The sequence below is a fragment of the Micromys minutus genome (assembly GCF_963924665.1).
Source record: "Micromys minutus genome assembly, chromosome: 13".
In the NCBI taxonomy this organism is placed as follows: domain Eukaryota; kingdom Metazoa; phylum Chordata; class Mammalia; order Rodentia; family Muridae; genus Micromys; species Micromys minutus.
This window is the reverse complement of record NC_137982.1, coordinates 33593105-33620909: the sequence shown is the minus strand read 5'-3', so window position 1 is coordinate 33620909 and position 27805 is coordinate 33593105. Positions and strand designations below refer to the sequence as shown.

At 45.8% G+C, this 27805-nt stretch overlaps 1 protein-coding gene and 1 pseudogene across 2 annotated transcripts in view; one reads left to right on the top strand and one right to left on the bottom strand.

Annotated features, from left to right (window-relative positions):
* Nucleotides 1–27805, bottom strand: part of TANC1 (tetratricopeptide repeat, ankyrin repeat and coiled-coil containing 1) — a 221004-nt gene that overhangs the window by 92020 nt on the left and 101179 nt on the right. The window contains exon 4 of the mRNA XM_080927145.1: nt 19147–19335. Coding sequence (XP_080783271.1) covers nt 19147–19335 — 189 coding nt within the window. The remainder of the gene's footprint in view (nt 1–19146; nt 19336–27805) is intronic.
* LOC308428759 (small nuclear ribonucleoprotein G-like) lies at nt 11849–12120 on the top strand (annotated as a pseudogene). Its single transcript has one exon. The product of its transcript is annotated as a small nuclear ribonucleoprotein G-like (transcript).

Below are 27805 nucleotides of genomic sequence, written 5' to 3'. Positions count from 1 at the left end.
TCAAGAATGTATGGAAGGGCCTTCAATCCCAGCGGAGAGGCAAGCTGACCTCTGAGTCCGAGGCCAGCCTGGTCTACAGAGTTCCTGGATAGTCCGGGCTACAGAAAGAAATCCTGTCTCGGAAAACAAAACAAAACCCAAACAAACAAAAAAGAATGTAGGGAGACGTGATCTCTGCGTGTGAAGAGAATTAGAGACGAGGAAAAACCCCACAAACACTGACTTTATAGTAAGTCTCACTATTTGAATCGAATGTATCACACAACGTTCTGTGTTCATGACAGACTGACCATAGGACATATGGAACTTCTTTACACTATTCTTTCCACCTCTCTATACATCTAAAAATACTCCAAAATAAATGTTTATGAAAAATAAAGCCAAAGCTCACCTGAGGCTCAAACAGTAAACGGCAGACACTGTCGGATGCAGAAGCACCTACTCATGTGGCCATACGTGTGGCCTTGAAGTCCCACATACTTAGAGGACACAGGAGAAGCAGAAAAGCTCAGCTTCACTGCTGGTCACAGGAGGGACAATGGTAGCTGTGTGGGCCTCTGTGTCTTCTGTGGCAAGCAGAGCTCTTGGGAGTGATCAGGTCTAAGGCCACCGCCCTCCATGGGTGGCAAGCCAGTGAGGGAGGGTGGACCAGGCTTTGAAATCAGAGAATCCAAGTCCTAGCCAATTACTGGCTGGGTGTGTAACCACCAGAAAAGCTGTCACCTAACCTCCTAGGGCTCTCCACCAACTGCTGATGGCGGTGGTACTTACATCGAGGATTAAAATTGTGTGTACTGAATCTAGCACTGAATAAATCCTCACTCTCCCTTTCTTAGCGGTAAAAGTCAGGGAAAACCATGGTCTAGGACTGAACGAGACCACCGAGTACTTTTGTGTGTGGCCAGACTACAACTGTGACCATTTATCTACACATTATCCATGGCTGCTTTGTGTCGTGATAGCCAAATCCAATGGTTGTAACAGACATTAGTTGCCTAATGTTGTTCCTGTCTGACCCAAGGCAAAAGCTGGCCAACTCTGGCCAACTGCTGCTATATTTCCAAATGCTAACAGATACTTTTTATTCCTTAGTATACTTGACCTTCAACAGCCTGAACTACCTTCTTCCTCACGGCCAGAGCCCTGAGTGTGGCTCTCTCTTCTGACTCCCTTGTGTTTTACACAAACAGGACTCCATGGGAGATCCGAAGTCCCTGGTATGCTAAGTCAAATTAGTATACAAGGTAGTGAATCACACCTGAGCTACACCTGGGCTTCAACGGAAACAGCATCTCCTTAGACTTAGAGCCTAAGGATCAATTAGTGCCTTGGAGTTCTTATTTTTAAAAACTTGAGTCCCGCCAACCTTAGAAATATTATAAAAACTGTATGGGGGAGGAAGAATGTAAAGGTACAAGGAACAAATTTATTTTTCAAATCAAACTTCATCCAAAAAAAACCCAAACTGAAGCTCTAGCAAATTTCCCAACTGGCTCTGCCAAGACACAGATCCCTAAGCCAGCATCCTGTGTGATGTCCCCGCCCCAAGCCACTGTCCATATTCTCATGTGCAAATATGTCACCGTAAGCCGGAGTTTCTTTCTCCTAACGTTTTCTCAGACCAACCTCTGCCTCTCTGCGTTCTCTAGCCACTGCAGAGAATGAAGCCACTGTACTTCATACTTCTTCCGACCACTGTAAGAGTTCCAACGAGTCTCAAGTCCCAGCTGGCAAGCAGAAAACAGACAGTGCTCTGAACCTCAAACATCTTTCATCCCTCTGTACAAAAACACTCAAAGGGACATTACTGACAAAAACAAAGTAACAAAAACCTTACATCTTTCCTGGCCCTGCTACAACTGTTTCCATCTTCCTTGCTAACATTCCTTGCCCAGCCTCTCATTCTCTGGCTCCACCCACTCTGGCCCTGACTCACTTTTTCATGGGCCTTCTCACCATGGGGGGCCGGGGTTTGGTCCATGATCAACTAGATGCCCCTTAGGAGCTCCTGTTTGCCACGGAACTCATCTACTAAGGACCGCTTCCAGCATCACACATGGATGTCCAAGATTTCAATAAAGTGGTTCTCTTTTCTGTAGAGCCCTGCTAAGTCTGACATTACAGGGAAACCATGAGCTCCAGGCAAAATGTGTATTCCCTTTATCAGCAGGGCTTCTCCTCCTTCGACCTTCTCTGGAGAGCCTAAAACCCTAGACCCCAAGAAGTGTCTCATAGCCTTGGTGAGATTATAGGTTCAGCCTCCTTTCTCCTGATAAAAACCCATTCAGCAAGCACCTGGAGCTCTTCAAATGCCTCCCCCTGAGGCATCTCAGTACCTTAGTCTTTAGTCAATAACATGTACCCATCCTAGAAATCTCTACTACCTTCACCCAAACGTCCCCTCGATTTACCCTGAATAAAGTTCATCTGTCTCCCTGAAGCTGGTCCTGGAACACTGTCATTCCAGTTAGTACTCACTGTCCTGTCTGGAACCCTGTTCATCGACTCTGCCTTGTGGGCTGGAAGCCAAGGAGCCCAGAGAGAAGGGAGACCCATCACCAGTCTGTCTCAGTACACTGGGTATTCCCTAGAGCTTCCAGCCAAGTGTTTATTTCCCTCCATGCCTCCCTCAGCCCTAGCCCAGAGTTCACACAGCTAACGTTCAGAAAACCCACATGAGACAAATGTTTATGGAAGCTCATGAAGCCACTGAGTGAAAGACAGACTCAAGGAACTCAGAGCACCTTTGAAGGCCACTGGGAAAAACAAACAGTACCTCCAGAGAGCCACCTCTACAGTGTCTACTTGTGATGAAAGGGATCCTGGCTGGAACAGGCTAGCGAGTCCAGGAAACCTGGAGCAGAAAGGGACCTTTGAGCACCTCATATAAAAGATACAGTGACTAAGAATCTCCAGGGTGAAGGGAAAAAAAAAAAGTATGTCACCATGGAAATAAAGAAGCAGAACCATACATAAAAGTGCGATTCTCTTAAGCAACCTGCTAGAAGTCTCTCCCTGGCTTCAGAGCACATTCATGGGATGCTTTATTTTTCGCCTTCCTTCGATGGCAGGAGATCTGAGGGCCACCAGTACTGACTGGTCATCACAGCTTTCAGGGGACAAGTATGACTGTGTTTTCCCTTCTTCGACAGTAAATTGCTTACTAAGACACCACAAACTGTAAGAAAAAGAAACAGGGGCAAGAGAGATGACTCAGCAGTTAAGAATGGCTTGCTGCTTTCCTAAGACAGGAGTTCAGGTCCCGGCCTCCCATTGCAGGCAATTCAGGGGAGTCTGTAACTCCAGCTCCAGGATAGCCAACGCCCTCTGCTGGTCTCTTTAGGCACCCGTATGTATGTTGTATTATATGTATGTATATATGTATGTATGCATGTATGTATGCATGTATGTATGTATGTATGTATGTATATTATGTATGTGTGTGTACATGCATGAGTGTGTGCATACAAATGCACATAAACACGTTTGTTCTAAATCTTGCAACAAGAGAGTGTGTTATAAAACCCGAAGACGGTGAATAGGAGTTGGACCGGCTTCCTGGATTTGGCACATTCCCGTCATTTCCCCTGTCAGACTCTTCTAGGGCTCAGGTAGCCATCTGAGGCACCTTTCAACTTCTCGCTCCTGCAGCGTGGCTCACACTTCTCCACGCTTGCTCACTTCAGTCATGGTCCATCTTCATCTCTTTCCATAAAAGTGGACCAGGAATAAACAAGTGTAAGGCACTGGGGAAACAGTACATGCTCCAGGAAATGAAAACCAATCAGTCTGGCAAGACCCTGTCTACAGAAGCTATGAATGGCTCACCTCTCTCCCAAAGCCATGGCCAGAATGTGTAAACACAAATCCAAATGTGAACAGGCTCATCAACATTCGCAGACCAGAATCTAAGTTAGCAGTTCGGTTTAGAAGGCCCTGCATGAATTTCAACAGCACTGTCTTCCTAGTCAAAGATATAAAGTTAGATGTTTTTTTTTTTCAACAACATCTGAGAGGCCAACAACATTCGTTGTTTTTCTCCAGCATGTTCTGGAAGATGGCTCTTTATAAACAGTGTCTGTATTCTCCCAAAGGGAGGGGAATGAAGGAGTGTATATGGTAGATGACTAATCGCCATTTCTATATGGAGGTCACACTAGTTACTTGCAAAGACATCGCACTGCCAAGACAAGGCCTTGGAACCTGAACCCAGGTCTGTCTTCCTGGATGATACAAAGCCTGCGTAAAAATTTTCTATTAAAGTAGTAAAAGAGAAAAGTAGAGAGAGTATATAGCAGCTCATATTCACCTAAGATGGATGACACCTACTCAGACTGCACAGGTATCTTAAAAATATCTGCTTGTTCCAAGGATCTCTTGCATGCATACACTCAAAGGTATATGTGAATGCATAAATATTCATTTGAGTCTCAGAGTATATACATCTGGCTCTAATAAAAACTGTTGTCGCTATATATATATATATATATATATATATATATAAAATCAAACTGTTTTTAATAAAAGAAATCCCTACTGCATTCTTACTAGAGAGCTTGGGGTTGATCGTCATCTTCTGATTGGCATGAAGGGGAGCTTCCCAGCATACAAGTGTTTTATCCAGAGTCCTAGAGAAACACTGTCCTGCCCAAAACAGCAGTGTCACTAGAGCGTGCTGTACTGTCAAACAACACCCTCCAGTACTACGGCGGAGTCATAACCAGGGCACAGGGACCTCATCTGCAGCCTACCGCACCTTCTCCATAGAAAAGAGGAGGACGAGCAGCCAACTGTGGCAGTCCCACAGCCAGGCTCCACCCCCACATGTCCTGTACATGACAGGGTTCTGGTGTACAAGGCACATGCTTCTGCTACAACTGTGCAAACTCTCTACTCCGTCTGGTATGCGCCCAAGAAAACATCAATCTGTTTCAATGACAGGAAAAAAAATAACAGCGGTGTCATCCAGAGACAGTCTGTTTGTGAGCGGCTGGCTTCCGTGAGCAGAGATGTTCAAGCCAGCCGACATGAAGGCTCCCACTCTGGTAGCGACCTGATCATTCGGCTGCACTAAGGAACACCGCCGTGACCTCCTCCTATGCACAGCTCCGAACACCAGGCAACTGGCACCTTGAGTGCCCTACAGGTCTGCTCCCATTGCTTAGTGAGCAAAGTGGAGCATGCAGTCCCCCCTACCTTCTGGAGCACCGGCCCCTCTGAGAACATATGGGACTGCCATACATCCCAAGGCAGGACAGCACTGGGCACTTTTGCCTTACCCACATTTCCCCCTTTTCTGCTGAACCCCATCCCTTCTTCACTCTAATCAAAGCTAGCTTCCTTCACCAGACAGTTACCCACACACAGCATATGATTCACTTCACACCAGTGACGTGCAAGGCCAGAGGCCATGAGCAACCCCAGCAGCTGGAGCAGAGCTAGAGCCGGATCTGGATGTGCTGGGCTACTCTTGTACTCTAGTCACAGGAACAAAGCTTCTCAGGAGACAGGGCGGCACACAGGGATGACATACACGTGTCAGAAGACATAGGTCTGAAGGTGGGATACCACTGGAAGACTGATCCTGTGGGAACTCAGGGTCGACCACCGAGCCACAAAGGAAGATGGAGAGATGAACTCCATACAGGATGGATCCCAAGGAAATTGCAGCCACCACACCCACAAATCAGGCTCTACGCTGACTTTGGCTTATCCTGTGGTAGAGAGTCAGCTCGGGCTGCTGCAATAGAACCACCAAACACCGAGCAGCTTAAACAATTTATTTTATATGGTTTGGAGAGTGGAAAATCCAAGTTAGGAACTGACTAGAAACTCTTGGTCTTCTCATGGTGTCTCACATGGCTGTGCGAACTGGTCTCTTTCCCTAGTCATATAAGAACACATACTATCGCCATGGGTTTACTGCTCTCCCCAGCCCGTCTACACTTAATTTCCTCCCCAAAGCCCACTTCCTAATGGCAGCTCATCACCGCTTAAGATCTCAGCATGAGAATTTAAGGAAACACGTTTGAGCTCACAGCTGTAAGAAGGGCACCAGATCCCCATCTCCCGGATGAGGAAACACCTACAGCCTACCCCAGCACACCGTGCTGTGAGGCCCCGAGTCTGGCCTGCCTGACATAACAGCAACTGCAGACAGACTGCACCAGTCAGGCCTTTCCCCTCTCGGGTAGGAGGACCCCTCTACCCAGACCAGGGCTTTCGGTGGGGGCATTTACCCTTCTAGGCCTTTTCAAGGTGACGTGTTTGCCAGCACTCAGCACCTGTGATCAGCAAGGAATGAAGTAATGAGAAAAATCAAATTTCCTCAGAGAAGCAGTTCCTAAAGAAAGGATGCCAGGTGTGCCCTGCCAACTAGTCTGGATAAGTAGCCTCTCTCAGCAAGGCTTCCTGGGTGCGGTGCTCACTGTTCTAGACGATGAAGGTTATGGGGCTGGGTATGGGGCTCGAGGGACAGAGCATCTGCCTCACGTTTGAGGTCCCGGCTTCTGTGTTCAGCACACAAAGAAGAGGAAGGATGAAAACCCTGAGTGGGACTGGAGGTACAGCTTGGTGGCCGTGTTGGCCTGTTGTGCGTAACAGGACCCGGCTTGCCGGAGGTGAGGATATGAACACAAACTGTGTCTATATTAAGCCCCGATGACCTGCCGTTAGGAAATGGGCTTTGGAGAGATAATTGAACATAGTGGGTTAAGCTGGGTGGGGGGGGGGGTGCACACCTTTAATCCCAGCACTCGGGAGGCAGAGGTAAGGAGGTATGATTTCGAGGTCAGCCTGGTCTTCAGAGTAAGTTCCAGGACAGCTACACAGAGAACCCCTGTCTTAAACAAACAAACAAAAAACAGGGCTGGAGAGATGGTTCAGTGGTTAAGAGCACTGACTGCTCTTACAGAGGAGTCCTGAGTTCAAATCCCAGCAAGCACATGGAGGCTCACAACCATCTGTAATGGGATCTGATGCCTTCTTCTGGTGTGTCTGAAGACAGCTAGTGTAAGTCTATATAATAAATAAGTAAATCTTAAAAACAAACAAACAATCAATAGGTGGGCTCATGAGAGCAGAGACCCTATGACAATATTATGTGCCCTTATATAACTAGGGAAAGAGAGAAGAGCTGGTTTTGTAATTGCCACGTGAGGAGACCATGAGAAGGCATTCGAGTTTCCACAGTCTATTTCCTTTAAAAAAAAAAAAAAAAAAAAAAAAAAGTTTCCATTTTGCTACCTTCATTTCCCAGTTCCCAGTCTTTGGCTACTCTGCCTTCAACACAGCCAGTCATTCCGACCCCCTACCAACATTCACATTTCAAAACAAATTTGAGGATTCAAGCCAGAGCACCAGCCTTCTCTGTCTGTTCCTACCTCACACTAACACTCGATGTTAGAGGGGTATAACAGCTTCTACCAGCCTCTGTGATTTCTGAGTTTGCTGTGAACCAGCAACAATCAAAAAGATTCCCACCGTCCCCGCCCCCATCTATTTTCTTTGAGGCAAAAACATTCATTTCTGAGCATAGCTCTGGGCCTGTTCCAGCCGCCATCTGACACAGCCACAGGGTGCAGCTGACACTGCGATCCGTGTGCCTGGCTAGAACCTCCAGCTGTCATTAACTGCGGGCGGGAGGCAGAAAACAGGCAGCAAAACCCTGAAAAGCCCAGGAAAATGAGAATGTGAGCAGGGCAAGGGGACACAGGGACTGCCAACAGACCCACGCACACGCTCCTTCGCTCACCGCCTTTGAACAGCCCGGCCCGTAGGGAAGGCTGGACCTTAACTGTCCAGTGCCTGGTATGAATAGATACTCCAAAAAGGTGTATTCGTAGCTTCATGGACACAAGATTCCGATACTTCTAAATTGCTTCTGTGTCCAGTGGTATTTTCAACCAATCGCACGGAGCTGGTAAACATACAATATGGAAATTCTCATCTGGACAGTTTCATGCCAGGGTCCCATCAGCAACATAAAGAAATGACTGGATCGTGCTTTTAGGGCTCCTGGGCGGGGGCGAGGATGACACAAACAAGAACCAAAGACAGGCTCCTGTCCTCTAGGAAAACATGCACTGAGAGAGAGGTGATGGAGAAACATGGCAGGCAGAGTTTGCTGCAGTCAGAAGCTACTCCTCCCAGAGTGGGAAGGGGAGGCTGAAGGGCAGCAGCATGGAGTGAGATCAAAGCTCTACCAAGAAATTCTGACCTAGGGCATAACAGGAGACCGAGCAGGGCAGAGTGGGGATGGGTGATTTGGTAAGTGCTGGTTTGATGAAGCAATGACAGTCAACCGAAGACCAATGGAGGAAGAAACAGTCCTCCCAATAAACTGTTCAGAGGCAAGCGGTGTCCACACTTCACACGGCACATAGGTTAACCCAAAATGGACCATAGATCTAAATACTAGGGGGGTGGAAAAGACAGAGACAGAAAGAGCGTAAAGCTAGATTTGGTCACATGACACCATGAGGCTCGAGGTACATTAGCTGGACAATATAAAACCTTTTCTGTCTCGGAAGAACGTTTGCAAATCATATTTGATAAATAATTTACATTCGGAACATTAAAAATGCAGTAAAATGTAAGACACGAGGTTATACGAACCAGGGTGATGAACTACAAGGGCTGTAGGGAAGGTAAAGGTCCACGCCACAGATGGGAACATCAAGTGGTGCTGTCCTTGTCAAAGGAACTCAGCAATACGGCAAAGCATTAACACGGAGCTGTGGTTAAGACCCGCTGGTACTAGTACTACACAAACAGGCAGGAACAAATCAAAACAGACATGCACATCAAAGTTAAAGCACGAAGATGCTCACACTGTCCGTATTCATAACAGCCTAAAGGAGAAACGACCAACTGTCTGTAATGGACAAATAAAATGTGCTAAGGAAGCACTGCATGCTTTTGTTTGGTAACAAAACCGAATGGTGTCGTTTTATACCACAAAGCATGCTCCAAAATCACTCACTGAAGACCCCATCTCGTGATGATGCTAACTGTATGAAGTGCCCACAATAGGTAATGTAGACACAGAAAGTGCAGTGGAAGTTGCTCAGGGCTTGGGAGCAGGGAAGGAGAGCTAGGGAGGATGTAGAGTGATCTGTGATAAAGTTAAGTTTGTTTGGGTGTTTTTAGGTGAGGTAAAAAATGTTCTAAAACTAGACCATAAGCAATGGTTGCAATCTTGTGAAAATGTCATTAGAGACTGCACCAGAAACTTTAAGTAGTAGAATTATGTGGTATACAATTATGTTTCAATAAACCTGCTTTTTAAAAATGCAACAGGATGAATTACAATGGAAAAATGTATCAACTTAACTTCAGAAAATTGGAAACTTCTGTGAGCCATAAAACCCTATAACTTAATTAAGTACAAAAAATAGACCAAAAAAAGTTTAATATAACATTCGTGGCTGACAGCTCTAGCTGCTAGACAGGAATGCTCTTCCCCTGCTGGTCACTAAGTCCTTTACATGTCCAGTGCTGGGAAAGCGCAAATGTGCGGCTGTTGTTTTGTGCACCGTGGAAGAGAGGGAGGAGACCGGGTGTGGTGGTGCACAGTGGCAGAAGCAAGCCCATGGAAGGGCTGAGGCAGGATAGAGGCCAGCCTGGACTCCACAGGGGACCCTAACATAACATACAATAGACAAAGGCAAGAGTAATGGTTAGGAGAGACAGAGAACTGGGCATGACAGACACACAGACACACACAGACAGACACACATACACACACACACACACACACACACACACACACACACTACCTTACATGCAATAATCATATATTCTTCACCAGAGGCTGGCAACGTGCTATATATTAGCACTAGTGTGGAAGCCAAGGAAACAAAGCTTGAGCCATTCCTCATATGCCTTAAGTTCCAAGCTCTAGCAGAGGACTTGGTGTGCTAGAATTCTTTGAAGATCCCTAGAGCAATTTCTGGGTGTAGCCAAATGGCACGTGAGGGAGCTAGGACTTACGAACTGAGACGTAAGTGGACTTGGGCCCTGGGATTCAAAATGGAGCATACACCGGCTCTGTGTGTAAGCACACATCTGTGAATAACAGTCACACCTAGTCTAGGTAAGAGACAGCTGTCTGCCTACTTCCTGGAGAAGGTGATCGTACAACTTCCAGGAGGAAACAAGCACTGTTCTAAGTCACCAGAGCAGAGGGTGACCTGTCCCTGATAAAGGCTGGATCTTAGCTGTAGTCTGAGGCACTTGAAAGGAAAGCAGGGGTAAAAGTAGTTGTTTCTGCAAGGGGAAGTGCGACTGTGTGTCCCCTGCTTTATGCCCTCTTGTCCACTCTGAAACAAGAACCTTCACTCTCTCATACACGGCGCATGCGGCAGCAGTGGCAGGCAGACTGGCACTCCTCACAGGTTGGTAACTTGTACTAATTTGGGGCGTTCCATGATGACTGTGGCATCTTTTTCCTTTTCTTTAAAGAATTCGGAACCAGAAAGCTGTTCTAAGAGCCCTCCCAAGTTCAACAGTCTCAGAAGCCATGCTCCTCGAGAGTCTCTCCCAGCATCAAAGACAGCAAGCAGTTACGGATGCAACTGGACGCCAGCTGGATGCTTTTCTAAACACGGACTTGATCTGATTCAGCTGTGATCATGCCCCCAACACTGTACTCTAGAAAGAAAGAAAATAGAAATGCCTAAGAAGCCCGGCAGATGGGGAGTTCAAAAGAGGAGGATTACATAGAAACCCTTCCACCTCTTTAATGGTCTCAGCAGTCCCCAACCCGCCCAGATAGAATGCCTACAAGCACCATCCGTTTAGATACGGTCCAAAAGATGCTAACTTCAAAAAGAATACCTCTCGGTGAATTCTGAAGGGACTATCAAATCAATACAACTTTCTGGAAAGCAACTGGTCAGCGTGCTCTTTGCAAACACAGGCCATCGTTGGCCAAGTGCACTTTAGGAAGTTAGCATCTTTGAGGAGGTATCAGATGTGCATAAAATTTACCAGAAAAAAAGGATCAGGAGTTTTGAAAATAGGTTACACATCAACACGGATGGTTTACTGTTAAATGGCATGCTTATACGCAGGGTCATATGTAGCCCAGGCTAGCCTTGGGTTCTGACCTTGTTACCTCTACTTCATGAGCACAGGATTTATGGGCAAGCCTGGCTATTCTTGTCAAGATAGGAAATGATACATATTGTGACACATATTGCACTACTGTTAAAAAAAAATCACACTAGGAATTACTAGCAAAAACAGGAAACATTTTAGGTCATGCTACAAGGTTTGTTTTCTATATAATCAAAACATGCCCTTCCATGCCCTAGGATTACATGCATGTCTCACCATACATAGCTACAATTTTTTAAAATAAAAAACAATATAAATACTTAAATGTAACACATGACTACAGGTTGTTATGAGCATTTTGGTGTGTTCATTAATGTGGCGACTTAACTGAGTTCAAAAGGAAGTGCAGTGGTGGGGCACACAAAGCCCACTGTGAAATTGGGATAAGTGTGTGTGTGCGCCAGGCGTGGTAATAACCCACCAAGGGAAAGTTAGTGAAAACAACACTCTGGGATGGTCATGGACCACCTGGTCAAAAACAGCCAGTGCAGGTAGATCAGACCACCTGGGCCAATGGAAGCCGGGGTCTGCGCACACAGCTCTTCGATGAGCAGAGCCATGCAGCTTTGTGATTCGCAGACCATGTGGCTTTGTACGGAGTGGAACAGGCAGGAGCCGGGCGCTGTCTTTTTAAATATTGAACACAATAGAAACTAGTTTTAAAATCATTTATAAATTATTGAAACAGCCAACCCCTTCACCATTGTGCCGAGCCCACTGAGGAGCCATGAGCAAAGCCCACCCTCCCGAACTGAAGAAGTTTATGGACAAGAAGTTATCATTGAAGTTAAACGGTGGCAGGCGTGTATAAGGAAGACTGCGGGTCTTTGATCCCTTTATGGGCCTTGTGATTGATGAGTGTGGGGAGATGGCAGCCAGTGGGCCACAGAACACCGGGATGGTGGTCACCGAGGAAACAGTGTCATCATGTTAGAAGCCTTGGAAAGTTTGACCAGTGTTCAGCAGGGTGTCCACATCCTTCTCCAAAGGCCAGTTTGATTGGGATGTAGAATTAGGTCATGTACATTTTCATATGGAACTTTTTGCTAAATAAACTTTTGTGATAAAAGAAAAAAAGAAAGGAAGGAAGGAAGGAAGGTAGGTAGGAAGGAAGGAAGGAAGGAAGGAAGGAAGGTAGGAAGGAAGGAAGGAAGGAAGGAAACAGCCAACCATAAACATCGAGTTCCTCAAAAACCAAAACAAACCAAAACAAACAACAACCTAGTAATACAATATGATATAAATCAGGAAAAAAAGAGAGAGCAGGAAAGAGTTATATCATGTGGGTCTCAGGTTTACGTGCAGTAGATGAGGATAGTGGGGCTGTGGATCAGTCAATGACGTAGCTGCTATTCAAGCATGAGTTTGAGTCCCTGTGCCCATAGTTAAAAGCTAGGCATGGCGGAGTGAGCCTGTAGTATTGAGAAAGAAGAATCCTTCGGACTTGCTGATTGCCAAGATGATGGCTGGCTTAGATGAATGGGAAAGCTTCGGGGACAGTGAGAGAATCTGTCTCAAAACAACAAAAGGTGGGAAAGTCAGGTGTGGTGGGGCATGTCTTTGAACCCAGCAGTCAGGAGGTGGAGGCAGGTAGATCTCCAAAGTTTGAGACCAGCCTGATCTCTATGGCAAGTTTCAGGGCAGCCAGGAATATCATGAGATCCTGTCTCAAAAGTAAAATAAGGTGGGAAAAAAAAAACTGGAGACAACTCCCAATATCAGACTCTGACTTCCACATGCATATGCACACATAAATGTACAAACATATAAAGCACACACACACATGCACACATGTACACACGCAGGCAAAACATATGCAAATGACAGCAGTAGTTCTGGATCATGGCTGGGATTTCCAGATTAAGCACATTAAGCAGAGTAGGGTAGGGAAGCCTTGGCAGACATTCCCTCACTGTCCAAGACTCACATGAAAAAGATGCCCTCTACTTCACAGCTCCCCAGGGTTTTCGCTAAAGGAAACAGACAGCAGGCGGAGTCTGGACAACCAGCCTAAGACCTATGTCAAATGTAAGATAGAACCAGGAAGAGCCAGCATTCTCTAGTCTCCTCCCTCTAGCCAAAAGCACAAGGCAGGCAATACAGGGCAAGGATCCTTAGTCCAAGGTGTGAAGAACCCAGTGCTTCAGGTTGTAGACTAGGTCAGTGCAGCTGCTGACCAATGGGGGGAGTGGGACCCACATGAGGTTGATTTACGTTCGCATGCATCCTGTAGGCGTAGCCAGAAGGAAATGTATGTAGCACTTCTAGTGTGCCTGTATTTTGCCCATGACCGATCACATGAAGTTGGATGTGATGTCCTGTCAGTTCTCAAAGTCATCGATACGGGAGTCCTTCATATTTCCAGATGAAGGCTGTTCAACCTCCACTGCCAGCTGTCATCATTTTTTGTCATTTCCATTGCCAGATTTCCAAGGATGCTTCTCATCCATGCCTAATCAAAATGGGGCCAAAGCAATCTGGGTAGAGCCTGCGGATATGAAAGAGCTAATGACATTGCTAGGAAGGGACCACAGGAAAGGCCGTTTCTGTCATCTCTGGGAGACAAAACAAAGATACAGGGCAAACAGTGGTGAGCCCCTAGTTCCATAAGCTCGCCAACAACCACAGAGATATTTTAATGCGTGCTGATCCTTTTTGTGTGATTATCATAAAATGGATCTTCCAGTCGAAATAATATCGAAAGAGAAACCCAGAAAATAGAATGTTCTGGCAAGCAGAGAAATAAATACATACATACAGAGGAAGGTTGCACAGGGTAAACATAAACAACCAAACATGAAATGGGGGCTGCACAGATAGCGCGGTGGTAGAACACCTGCCCAGCACGAAGGAGGCCCTGAGTGATAAATCCTCAGCACTTCCAAAGATAAGTGATAAAAACAGGAAACTCAACCACATAATATTTGCGTTAACACGGGGCGAATGACTTCTGTTTGTTTGCTTGCTTGCTTGTCTGTCTGAGACAGTCTTGCATCACAGCCTTAGCTAGCCTGGAACCCTATGTAGACCAAGCTAGCCTTGAAGTTTTGTGCCAGTCCTCCTGTCTCTGCCTTACACACGTGGCAGTTGATAAGCATGAGCTACCCACGCTGGTTTTAATGTTATTTAATGTTATTTATAGTTCCCAGGGTCTAAGTAGCTACCAATAGTATCAACCCAAACTTTCATGAATATAAGCTGTGTTGATCAAGATGCTTTCTTACAGCAGTTGACTCATGATGGAACAAGAGTTCCAGTCTCTGACAGTTTCTTTCCTCTTTTTTTAAGGTATTTGCTCCAGTAAGGACAAACCACTGCTCTTTCCAAGAAGGAAGTAGTTCAGTGTACTCAGTTCACCACCAAGTTGCTGGCTGGTCATCCTGAGAAATGGCTTCATTTCTGGGGCTTGTTGTTAGTCTCTGAAGTTGGCAGCAGTTGTAGCCATGTTAGCACCAGGGAGTGAAATTGCATGTTGTCAATCCCATGCATGATTTACATCTTTGCCACCATGGCCACTTTGTTCGTGGACCTACTGGGCAAGGCCAGAGATGGGCAGGAAAAAGAGGCGTCCACAGAACAGTCATACTGTCTACTGGACTCTACTCCACTGAAGTCACCTTTTGGTGAGCATTTTTATGGGACACAAGTATTTTCACTGCTTTGCCCACTTAAAGAGCTCTATCCACATACATCCTTGTCTTTATTCCTTTTCAACTGCTGTAACAAAATATTGTGACTAAGTCAAGTCAACTTATAAAAGAAAAAATTTTAAATTTGGAACTCACAGTTGTAGAGGTTTATGAGCCATAATGGTGCGGAGCAGACAGGCTCTGGAGCAGTACCTTAAAGCTCACACACTTATCAACAAGTAGAAAGTAGAAAGAGCAAACCGGAAATGGTATGGGCTTTTCCCAGCACTCAAGGGAAAGAAGAGGCAGGTAGATCTCCAAGTTGAAGCCCAGTCTGGCTTCTAACAGGAACTACCTCTACAGAGCTAGTTCCAGGATAGCAAGGGATATACAGAGAAACTGTCACACACACACACACACACACACACACACACACACACACACACACACACAGGGAGAGAGAGAGAGAGAGAGAGAGAGAGAGAGAGAGAGAGAGAGAGAATAAAAAGGAAGAAGAAAGAAACTGAGTTGAAACCTCACAGCCCACCCTCAGTGACAAACCTAATCCAACAAGGCCACACCTCCTAATCCTTTCCAAACAGTTCCAACAACTAGGGACCAAGCATTCAAACATATGAGCCTATGGAGGCCATTCTCATTCAAACCACCATATTCCTCAAATGTCTTTCTCACCAGTTTTCCAGTCATGCTCTTTCCAAGTTCTTGACCATCCAGCCAATCCATTGGCTATAGTCCATTAATCAATAAAGAATTGCATATCTGCCTATTCCTCCATCCGAGCAAAATGTACAGCTACATGTATGTACTCCCTGAAGTTTGATAAGCATCAGGTAGTGAACAGTTTCAATACAAGCAAATAAAACAGATTAGTGATTGGAGAGGCGGGGGCTTCTACTTTTTGTTTCTTTTATTTTGTTTATGGAGAAAAGTTCTTGCTATGTGTTGCCATCCTCGTCTCGATTTCAAGGTTTGGTGTCTTTTAAACGTACTTTCATGAGAGGCCTGAACAGGCAGAAGACAAAGAGAGGTCTTGCTGTATGGGCTAGCAGGCTGTACTACAATGAGCAAGAATGTGGTAGAGAGAGAGAAGTGGAGTGGTTTATGTGCTATGAAAAGAGAAGGAACTGGAGATGCAATGGGGGTGAGAACAGCCCGATGTGAGAGGCCTGCACTGCCCTGCACCCCAAGGCAATGTGATGTCTAGGCATGTGCTGTGTCCTAGGGCCATGTCTGGTCCTGTGGCTCTAACGCAGCAAGGGTCTGTGACCATGCCTGTGCCCCATGTTATCACCAAAGGCCATCTGGACCTCTATAGTCTGGGTTGCCACCTGAAGCCATATTGTTGTCCAAGGTTCTTGCTAAGCTGGCCCCACCTCTCACCAGCCACTGGCGCCAGCAATGATGTGGGCACTGGAGAGCTGGCCCTGGTGGTGTGGGTATGAGAAATCTGGAAGGTTTGAACAACTCAGCTACCACCCAGGCTCACATCTGGGCCTTTTGAGTTGACCCACCCAGACATCTACCCTGCTATGAGCTGCTGGCTCACATGAAGAGGCTAGTCCTGCAGATCCAAGCGGCAGAATCTCCACGGGATACCCAAAAAAGCCTCAGTGAGGATCCAGTGTTGACAGTGTATCAGAAGCCAGGCCTCACACAAGACTAATGACAGTCTGTAATGAACACTTGCAAGTAAAGCTGTTTGGGGGAGAAGGGTGTAATGTGAGACACACTGACACTGACACAGAGCAATCGTTTGTTTGGTTTGCTTGCTTGTTGTTGTAGTTGTTGTTGTTATTTCTTTTGGGGGTGATGTGAGAGGGATGGAAGGCAGAAATGAGGACTGAAAAATGGATGGGACTGGGGTGCATAGCGTGAAATTCACAGGGAATCGATAAATAATTATGTTAAATTTTTTAAAAGATTCACTTTTTAAACATCACAGATCATAACAAAAGTCAGCAAGGTAACTCAAAAGCTGCACAACAGTGACGGAGCACAGGCCGCGGGGAAGCAGGCGAACCCGAGGACGAGGACGGACTGGCTCCTTAGCTCTGGGAAATGCAGATACACTGTATTTATTGTATCGTCAGCAGCAACAGGGCTAGTTTTAAAATAGATGGGTATTTTCGAAGCCACTGCAAGCTCACTGTCATATGTCAACCTTTTTAAAAAGGGGCAGGTGACACATTAGCATTCTGAACACTTTTCTCCAGTGATATGGTTTAAAGAGAAACATACATTAGCAACTATGAAAATATTATTTTAGGTCTTCTGAGCCACTTTAAGCAGCCATCTCTGCCTTTAATTTTTTTTTAACTTAAAATTACTAAGACAATAAATGCCAAATCACCGTGAGACACTAATTTGCTACATGGATTTGGGCCGTGCACAAAAACTGCTCTGCTAGCATGGATATATGCTCAGTTGAACAAAAGCATCCAAACTGGAAGGCATTTTCTTGAACCCATTAAAAGACTGAATATTTGGGAAGACTACAACATCTTTCTGTCTGTAAGACTAGCCGCAAGAACTTAGAAAAATAAATTTCATCTTTGTGAGAGTTATTTCTCAAAGCCAAATCTCATGTTGGCCCAGGAATATGGAACACATTGGTCCGGGTTTCTCTGCCCATATAACGAGAGCCCTCTTGGAAGTCTTCAGGTCAGCAACACGGCAAAGCAAGGACTTGCTGTTGATAAATTCACTAACCTGGGGTGAGCAGACAGTAACACAGCTGAGTTAAAAGAGATACGTGCAGTTCCTAAGAACACTCATTCCAACCAGGGTAACCTAGCAAGAAAGGCCCTGTGGGAACCACGACTTGCAGGAAGAAGGGACTTTTGACACAGAGAAACAGCAGTGCAGCAGGCAGAGGGTATTCCAGGAATTTCCCTAAATACTGATAAGCAGGTCAAATTCCTTGGCACAGGAAATCATTTCATACCAAAAAAAGTTCCCAATTTCCAGCTAATGACTGAACTGTAAACAATGCTGTCCAAAATAAGAAAGTTCTGGAACAATGAAAGATTCTGGAGACTCAACCAAATTCACATCAACATTTCTCACATGCAGCGCCTCAGGGTTTCCCCTCTTAATTTTACCTCACATAAATTTCAAACACCGACTGCAGGGCTCAAAAATAATGCATGTGTCATTTCAAGTTAACACAAATATTTAGGAAACCAGAAACTAATTAATTTCACGGCCCCAGGGCACAATTTAGATGAACTCTGAATATGTTCCCATGTAATTGAGAAGAATTTTCATTGGCACATGATCAGTGGGAACCCAAATTATCCTGCCTTTTATAAGCAAATATTCGGCCAATTTAAAAGAATATCAAAGAACTGCTAGGACTCCAGAGATGAGGGCAGGAAGGGCTTTCCTCACATCTGCATCCCAGCCTCTATGGTCAACCACTGCTTACTTTAGTTCTCAGTGAGGGCAAGCGCATGAAGCTGGTAATGGCGAAAGGAGTCGAAATGCCCTATACAAGTAACCCCTGGCTCCTACCCTGTTACAAGCCTGAGTCTTCAGCAGAAACTAAACATTATAGCTGTTCCGGTGCTGGACGATGTCAGCAAGCAAACACAGTCGACACATAAGGCTTGGTAGTAATGAACAGGCAGGCTGTTGTCAGTGGCATGTGCCTGTATCCAAAACTTTAGGGGCTCCTTGAAAGAGATGGTGTTTCTCAATTCAGCAGGAAGAAACTGACAAAGCCAATGGAGTTAATTAGTTCTAAATCCTGAATCTCTATGAAAGTGTGTTCTGGGCAGTTTGTCGGTATACATGGAGACAGAACTACAGGCAGGCGGGTTGAAATACTTCAGCTGTTTGCCCTGGGGGCAGCAACAGTTCAGAGTGCCTACTGTCCTTGCAGAAACCCCGAGTGCAATTCCCAGCACCCATGTGAGGCAGCCTGCAACCACCTATAACTCCAGCTCCAAGAGATCCAACAACTTCTGGTCTCTGAGGGCACCTGAATTCATACATGCACATATGCACAGAAGCACAAACATACATGTGGCGAGAAATAATTTTTGAACCCCCTTCTTCTAAAATTTTAATATTGAAAATTTTTTTCTTAAAAGATTTGGGTTTTTTTTGAGATGAGATCTCACTATGTTGCCCAAGCTGGCCTGGAACTCACTTCTGCTTCAGCTGTCTTAGATGCTGGGACTGAGAGCCACATCTGGCTCTCCCAGGAGATTTCTCACATGTACTCATCTTGGTATATACATATATGATATATACACGATATATGTAATATATATAATATACAGATCATATATATTATATGATTCTATGTGATATATACCATATATAATTTAAGTAACCAATAGCTTATGTAGATATTGGAATGCTTTTTTACCTGGAGACTTTTTGTTCGATCTTGACTGTGTCAGGTGAGATTGTCGAGGCAGCAAAGGTGATGAAGGAAGAGACATAGAGACGCCTTTGGCCAAACTCACACGATAGGTGCCCTCTGTTGTGGACAAACTGTTCACAGGGGAGTCACCACTGGAGGACAAGGCAGGTGTCTCTGAGCCAAAGTCATCTCCTGGAGTAGAGAGATGATATCTAAGTTACATCACTCATGACAAGTTGGTTAGACTTTCATTTCTAAGAGCTAACATTCTTAGAATATAGTTCCCATACACCCGACATACTGAATTCCTTATCACTCCTGAACTCCATTGCCTACAGGGGGAACTCAAGTTATACCATGGAAGATGTCAATTCTGCCTGTGGATCCCAATGGAAGACCTGAGAATGCACCCGCAGGGGCCTTACTTTCCTTCAGATCCCACTATTCTACCCTCCTGAATCCCAGCCAAGCCCAACCCATCACAGTGCCCATTTGCTGAGCAGGTTTCCTTAGGACCCAACCCCCAAATGAACCCGGGAACAAACTAGCACACCATTATGAAACCAAACTCCTCCAAAAACAGAGAAGATGCAGTTATAGTGTACAGAGGATATGGGAACACAGGCTTGGTGGACGAGCCTCTTGGAGAAGTGTGCCCAGCACTCCTCAGAATACACCAAGAAGCAACTAAGGACTGCAAAGAAACTTGAGTCATCACTCCATAGATTACAAACCATCCTCAAAGTTCTAAATTATAGACAGTAGAATTCGGAGGAGACATGCGAGCTTTCCATAAGCAAAACCAGTCTGTCTGACCAATGCTCCCTTAACTAGTCCTTGTCATGACTTCCTGGCTACAAAAGAAACCCAAGTACCACATTTGGGGGTTGGGGGATGAAACCCCTGAGATGTCTAGCCAGGCAGGCGCCCCCTCACCCCCAGTCCCCAGAACTCTGTGCATAAGGCCAGAAAGGGATGTGACCCAAACCACCATTATTCATGCTGTACCGCTGTGCTGGCTTTTCACATGGGAGGGACAGTTAACCCTGCCACAGACTGGGGGAATGCGCTGAAGTCTTGGCTCCACAAGCAACTCAAAAAACAACAGAGCTGTCAACGGAAAAGCCGTGGGCAAGCTGGCAGAGTCAGCAAGGTCTCCTCAGCCTCACCTGGGCCAACAGACTACACTCAAGCATTTCAATGAACCTGAGATGCTAATGAGTTACTGCTAATTGCCCAAATCGCCAGTTTGATGAAGGAAGAAAGGCACGATTACTAGACATCCCTCACTAGAATTACAAAAACACTAAATGCAGGTGACCAAGACATTCTACCTCTAAGAGAGGAGGGTAAACAGGGCTTAGTAGAGGCCCCTTATACTGTCCGTGTGAGCTGAAGAGGTGTCTACAGCCAGTGCATGAGGCACCCTGACCACTTCTGAGGCTGCCAATGAAAGGCAGAGCCAAGGCTTCAACCAGAGCACTGCCTCCCAGCGGGGCTGTAAGCTTATTCTCAGAAGAGATTTATGGGAGCCAAAGGGCAGGTACTCTCTTGGTCTCACAACTAGTTCCATGACCAATCCCCACTACCATTTGGTTCTGTAAGCAGGTACAGTGCCTCCAAGATCTAGGCAAGTGACAACAGGACTCAGACAAGAACATAAGTAGTTACACCTCACAGTTACCAAGGATACCACAGCAGCAAGCCGAGAGAGAACTACATGGCCCTGTGTACTACCCAAGTCACAGACTGAGCTGTAAATTAGTGAACTGGCCCGACAGGCCACAAGGGATCATCTCCCAACCCATTCATAAAGATTTCTGATCTACACATGAAAACCCAGACTCCCAGCCCCGTACTTTCGATTGGAACACAAAGAAAGGGAAATACATATTGATGTGTTTATGAGAAGATAAAGAGGGGGCTGGAGAGATGGTTCAGTGGTTAAGAACACTGGCTGCTCTTCCAGAGGTCCTGAGTTCAATTCCCAGCAACCACATGGTGGCTCGCAACCATCTGTAATGGGATCTGATGCCCTCTTCTGGTGTGTCTGAAGACAGTGACTGCTTACTCAGACACATTAAATGAATAAATAAATATTTTTAAAAAGATAAAATAAAAAAGGAAAGGTATGTCCTGGGTTTTGACACCAATGTTAGGAAAAAGATAAAGAGAGTAGGGGCTTAAGTTCCATGGAGGTGTGGTAAGGGGAATGCCTCTGGCAGACCCATGTTGGGCATCCCTTCCCCCTGAGGGACCAGCCACACAATGGTATAGTATTGCCAGGTAACTGTGAGTTGGGGTTTACAGAATCCTAACACATATACCATCACCAGAAACATTAAAAGTTAAGCTTGTTCTGGAGAAAAGCGTTACTATCTCAGAGAATTCTCTAACACAGAACAAGGGAGATAAGGGGGACTGGAGTGCAGATTTAAAGCATTTTCCTAATCACAAATTCTGCCCATAAACTTTGTTTGTATCCAGCAAAGCAAATATTTTCATTAACTGCGAGTCTGTGAGACAGAGCTTCCAAAGCATGCCGCAGCCGTGAGGACCCTCAGCCTTAGAGCAGCTGGGCTCCAGCTCTTGGATTTTATGTAGGCTGCAATAAAAAATGGGACTTAGAGATGGGGTTTGGGGGGAGGGGGGTTTCTATTTCAGCTTGACTTTGCCATCTTATGACAGTAACTGTCCCAAACATGCTGTTCTGTTTGATTTTCCAGAAACAATTAAACTTCCAGCTTCCTTTTATAGGGAAGGCACAAAGCAGGGAGAGCATCTTTACAGAGGAGCGGGAGCCACAAAGCACCAAGTGGGAGTTCAGGCCGCTTAGAACCTGGACAGCATCCTGGAGTCCTAGAGCTTTATTGTTGACAACACAGAGCAGGGGGTTAAGGTCGAAGGCCCAGAGCATCTCATGACACCAGAGGCCAAAAGTAGAACTCTGGTAGGGACACACAGATGAACAATGGGCTATCCCAAGCGGCCAGACATCAGGAAGCCCTGGTTCACTCAACATTCCTCAGCAGATACTTAAAAGGGGATTTTAAAAGAATTAAAGTTGTTTCACTGTAATATTCAGCAAGACTGGGACATTTCTTTTGGCCTTGAGTAGTAGATGCTTTTTAACTGGAACCTACTTTATTCCCCACTCCAGTGAAGTACGAGGAAGCACACTTCCATCACAATCCCTGTTGCTGCAGCAGAAAGGCCCAGGCTGGGCAGGACAATGAATGCATCCTCTCCAGGGTATGCAAGCCATGTTATCAATGGCTAGGATTTGCCAGGCTCCCCCTCTGACATTGGCAGGTGCTTCCCATGGGACATTTAAACCCCATGAAGAATCACATCACCCAGCAAGAGTCCGTCTCAGAGAGTCCCCTGATCCAAGCACACCTCCCATAGGCGGGAAAGAGAAGCTACATTAACTGGGAGGAACAGAGAGCAGCTGGAACATTCACCCAACCAGCCATCTCAGGTCCTAACACATGGCTGTGGTTGTTTTAAGGATGCCGGGAAAAATGGAGAATCCCAAAACAAACACATAAGGGGTAATCACACTTTTCCTGTAAAGGGACTAATAGTATCTTAGGCTCTGTTATATACAGTCTACACACACACACACACACACACACACACACACACACGCACACGCACACGCACACGCACACGCACACACACACTTTTTCCTATTTTAAAATCACTGATTTCTTTAACTCTAAAAAAATAAAAGATCAGGAAGGACATGGGAGAATAAACATTTATGAGATCTTCTGTGTTTATAATAAATCAAATATATGCATAATAAAGTGCAAGAGTGAAAGCCATACATACAAACGTAAAAAAGTCAAAGAGAATAAGACATCCAATAAAGCACTGTACATCCTTTATTTAATACCCTCAGCTCTTAAAGACTCTGAATTTAAATTCACAGTGTGGGGTGGGGGTGTGAATCTAGGAGAGATGAACATTTAAAGTCGGTGCTGCAGATTAAAGTACAGGGAGTGCAGGATTAGAGATGGCTTTTAAAGGAGGGCAGGAAAGGCAGGCAGATGAAAGCAAAGCCTGTCTGAGAAAGCGTGAACCTGCCAGTAGCAAGGGTGAGCTCAGACATTCAGGTAAATAGGTCTACAGAGGCAGGAAGTAAGCTTTCCATTTATCATGCCATAAAGTGGCCAGGAGAGGTGGGGACTAGAAGCTTGGAATAGAAAGAGAAAGACGTTCTGTTTATCCAGCTACAGAAAACGGGACTCGGGTGATACATTTAACTAGGGCATTAGAGGTATTACAGCATCTTATGTGGTTCCCGCCTCTGAGCGCACTGCTTTTTAAACATATTTTCCATCATAAGGTTTTATAACCACATAAGTCACATATATTTACAGGAACCCAGCAAGTTGGGAAAATTTTCCTCTGCAAGACCTGGTATCTTTCCCGCGCCCTGGAGAAGGAAGGCTCTCTGCCATGGAGAACACTTTAAAGCATCTCGTCTCTTATACAATGGGTGCCCTGGCTTCTAGGCCCAGCTACTGATAATTCAGTGTACATTGGCCAAAGGAAAGGGTAAGTGGATCCCTGTCAACAACTTTCCAAAGCATGTCCACACAGTCATGTCTAATTCTCAAAGAGTACCACCAAAAATCAAAAAAGGAAAAAAAACAACAAAATGACAAAAACACAAGAAAACAGCTGACCCTCAGGGTCCAGAAAGTACCAGCTAATGAGACAACTGATCCTTTCGCCCTCTCAGTGAAGGTCAGCAAACGTCCTCACACTTCATGCGCTTTATCCTGAAAAGAGAAAGCCATTTCCTCCCTGACCGTCCAGGCTCTTCCTTTCAAGTATGTTGCCATGCCAGAGCCACAGTGCTTTTAAAAACCCCATGACCTCAGAAACCTTCCATTCTTAGACTCTAAGCAAATGCTCTCAGGGATTCAGGTAGGTCCCCAGACCGAGTGCCAGGAGCTCCCCCTGCTTCCTCAGTTCACAGCCTGCCTACCTACAGTTACTATTCCTAGTTCCCTTCAGATGTGAAGACCGAGGAGCGAGGAGCGGAGTGAGCAGCATCCTGAGGACACCAGTCAGTGTCAAATGTGAACTCAGGCAAGCGGGCATCGCCCATCTCCTCAGTGCCGTTCCCCTTCCAGTGGGCTGCCGAGATCCGCTTTCAATATTACGTCACTCTGTGTACCCGATGGAGAAAACCAAAAATAGTGTGTATATAGGTCTGCAGGCAGTCCCGGGCCACCACGAAGAAAGCTGTTCCCTCGTCAATTTTCCAGTTCTGTACCGGCTGCTTAATTAGTTCCAAGTGCTCCCGAACGTTCCGCTGGGGAGGTGGCCAGGCCTCCTGATCATTAATTTCCCTTCAGTCACACCTTATGCTGCTGTCACACAAACCAAGTACATCGGAAGCATAGGTGTTTAGTCATCGAGCACTCAAAATAGCGTCCTTTCCTCTCACCCAGGGCTGTGCGTTCATTAACTCTTGCAGCATATGGGCCCGAAGCTCCTGCGGCAAGACTGGCAGGTTTAAGTCTTCCCGCCCGGCCCAGGGGAAGAATAAAAATGTGGGTCAGCTGCAACCAACAGCAGCCTGGAAAGGTCTGTGGGATGCATGCAAATTTCTTATTCTACATTTCCTCGGCAGCGCATAGATGCTTTCCGATCTCATGGACCTCCCCGCCTTGTATTGCTACATCTGATCGGGGCAGCGGCCCCAACTCCTTGTTCAGGGAGGAGGCCAAGTACTGCCTGGGAAGCTGTCTAAACTACTGCAGCTCAAGTCATAGACTTTAAGACTCTCCCAGAGAGGGGAATATAATGAATTCGACATGTAGCAGGGATTTCTCTTGCCACTGGAACAAGAAGCTGGTAAGAATCTAAGACAAAAAAAAAAAAAAAAAGACAGGAAAAGAAATGGCAGCTGGGAATGTTAATGCACATCTGTAATCCCAACACTCAGAAGGCTGAGGTGAGAAGCCAGAGGTCAAGGCAAACATGAGCCAAAAAATTTGAAATGACAAATGGGAGAGAAGGGAAGAAAAAAAACATAGGAAATGACCATGCAGGTTTCCTGGGGGTGTATGTGTGTATATATATATATATAAATATATATATATGTGTGTGTGTGTGTGTGTGTGTGTGTGTGTTTGTATATATTTCTGTTCGTGCAGTATGTATATACAACTCTACGTGTGCCGTGTACATGTAAACACTCCTACTGTTTGTGAATGGGGGATCTCTGGATTCTGGAGTCACGCCCGCCTCTGGCAATAGGATGTATACGGTTGCATGTCTGACGTAAATATTAATATTTACCCTCCCAGGGATTGAGCTATGTGTATATGTGAAGGGTTTTGAATTAAGTGGGCCACCTGCTATGCTCTCCCTTGGGAATCGAGGGAGAGGAAGCTCCGTCTCACAGGGTTTGTGCTCATGGACACCTGCAGGTGATTGTCACCCATAGGTGACTTGTCTGCACTTGGCAGGTTGCCATGAGGCAAGGGAGGAGGAGCAACAGAAGGCCATCACCAATGGCAAGTACTGTGTACTCTGTGCCAGCTCCAAGTCACCAGGGCTGTCACTGGCAGGGGGACGGCCGGCTGATGGACTGGGCAGGGTTGAGGTGGGATGCAAGTGGGTAAAGCATGAGTCCTGGACTGTGTAAAACTGCTCCAGGCAAGTGGTTACGAAAAGCCTCCCTGAAGCCCAGTAAAATGTCTGTCAACAAAGAGGCAAAACCCACATGTCCAAAAACTGTACCACCCAACAGGAGATAGCTAGAAAGTATTAGAAACCATAGCAATGTAAAAGAAGACACTGGAACATCCTTTGTTGTCACAACAATTCGTGGCTTAGCCACACTCCAATCAGGAGGGCAACAGAGTTCCTATGCCCTCCACTGAGGCTGCTTCACCCCATCTTCCAGAATAAACACTTCCTTGTCCTCCTTTAAACAGGTTCCCCTTATACAACAGGTTTCCCCTAAAATCGCCATCGATGAGGAACTGATCCAGTATATAATTTTTCGATGAAAATTTTATGGTCTTCTTTTAATGGTCTGTTTATCTTATTTTATGTGCATTGGTGTTTTGCCTGCATGTGTGTGTGTGTGTGTGTGTGTGTGTGTGTGTGTGTGAAATCGCTGGATCCCCTGGAACTGGAGTTACAGACAGTTGTAAGCTCACATATGGGTACTGTGACTTGAACTCAGGTCCTCTGGAAGAACAAACAGTACTCTTAACCACTGAGCAGTCACTCCAGCCACCCAAGGAGTGAGCATCTTTAAGACTCAGGCAGAGAACAAAGAACACGGTCCACCACTACTTTATACCCAGTACTGATAAAAGGCAAAGGCTCAGAGTTTCCCCAGGCCATAGAGGAAATGGACAAGACAGTTCAATGGTGTGAGAAAAGATTACAGATATGGAAAACAAAAGTTGTTTCTCAGAAGAAACCTGGACACAATAAAGTCATTAAAACAAAACCCAGCTCTGATGAGAGGACCCATTAGGGTCTATGCTGCTTCCCTGGAGGAGGACACGGTCTTAGTGTCAGCTGGCAAATACTCTGTATTGAAAGCTTAAGAAAAGATTGTCACAGACCAAGGTATGTGGTTTTGAATGTGCACAAAACAGAGGATGCTGCAGAGAACCAGAACCTGATAATGACTGGCTACTGAGACGTTCTAGATCTATGGAAGCGAAGGGACCACAAAGCAGGCAACTCAAAAACAACCAAAGGGCTAATTCCGTACATTTCCAGACCTAACAGTACACTGTCAAGTGAGCGGCAGGGAGGCGCTCTCTCCGGAGGCAAGCCGGCCCATGCCTATTTCTTCATCTCTAGCCAGACACCTCGGATGTTTCTTGGTTTGAAGATCCAGCACTCCAACCCTGCCTTATCCAATCCACTCCCGCTTTCATCAGTCCTTTTCACAGTCTTTCAACAGTGGCCTCTCTCTGTGTGAATCTGTTTGTTTGAAACAGGGTCTCCCTCTGTAGCTCAGGCTGGCCTAGAACTCACTAGATAGTTAGGCTGGCCTCAACCTCCCAAGTCCTGGGATCACAGTACAGATACAAACATGACTCTAGACATCTGTCAGTCTCACGTGGTTACAATCTTTCTTAGGAACCCCAGGCATTTGACATTAGGACCAACCTACTCTTATTGAGACCTTAAATTAATCACATCTGTAAAGACTGTGTTTCCAAATTTGGGTCATTTCCACAGACACAATATTAAAGGTTGGAGCTTCAACATAACTTTTGCAGGAAATGCGAATCAGTGCTTGACACGTTACCATCTCCAACATCAAAAGCCAGAAGTCAAAAACCAATAGCCGTATCTGGGGGGGGGGGGGCGCTAGTGTGGTCAAGTCTCATAAAGCAAATGTGCAGCTATATGTCATGCCGATCGAAAGCCTTCTGAGACACTCACAGATTCGAGACACACAGTAGATGTGTTCCTTTGGAGAGAAGAAGAAAACATGACTTCAGAGAACCACCTAAATTAACTACAACAATGGAGACGCCACAGTTTTACAAAGTCTGTATATGCAACCCATGCCTTGTAGGACTTCAGCCAACTGTCCCTTTGCACCCCCTTCCCTCTCAGGAAATGTGGTTTTGAACCACACACTTCACCTCTGAGTGAG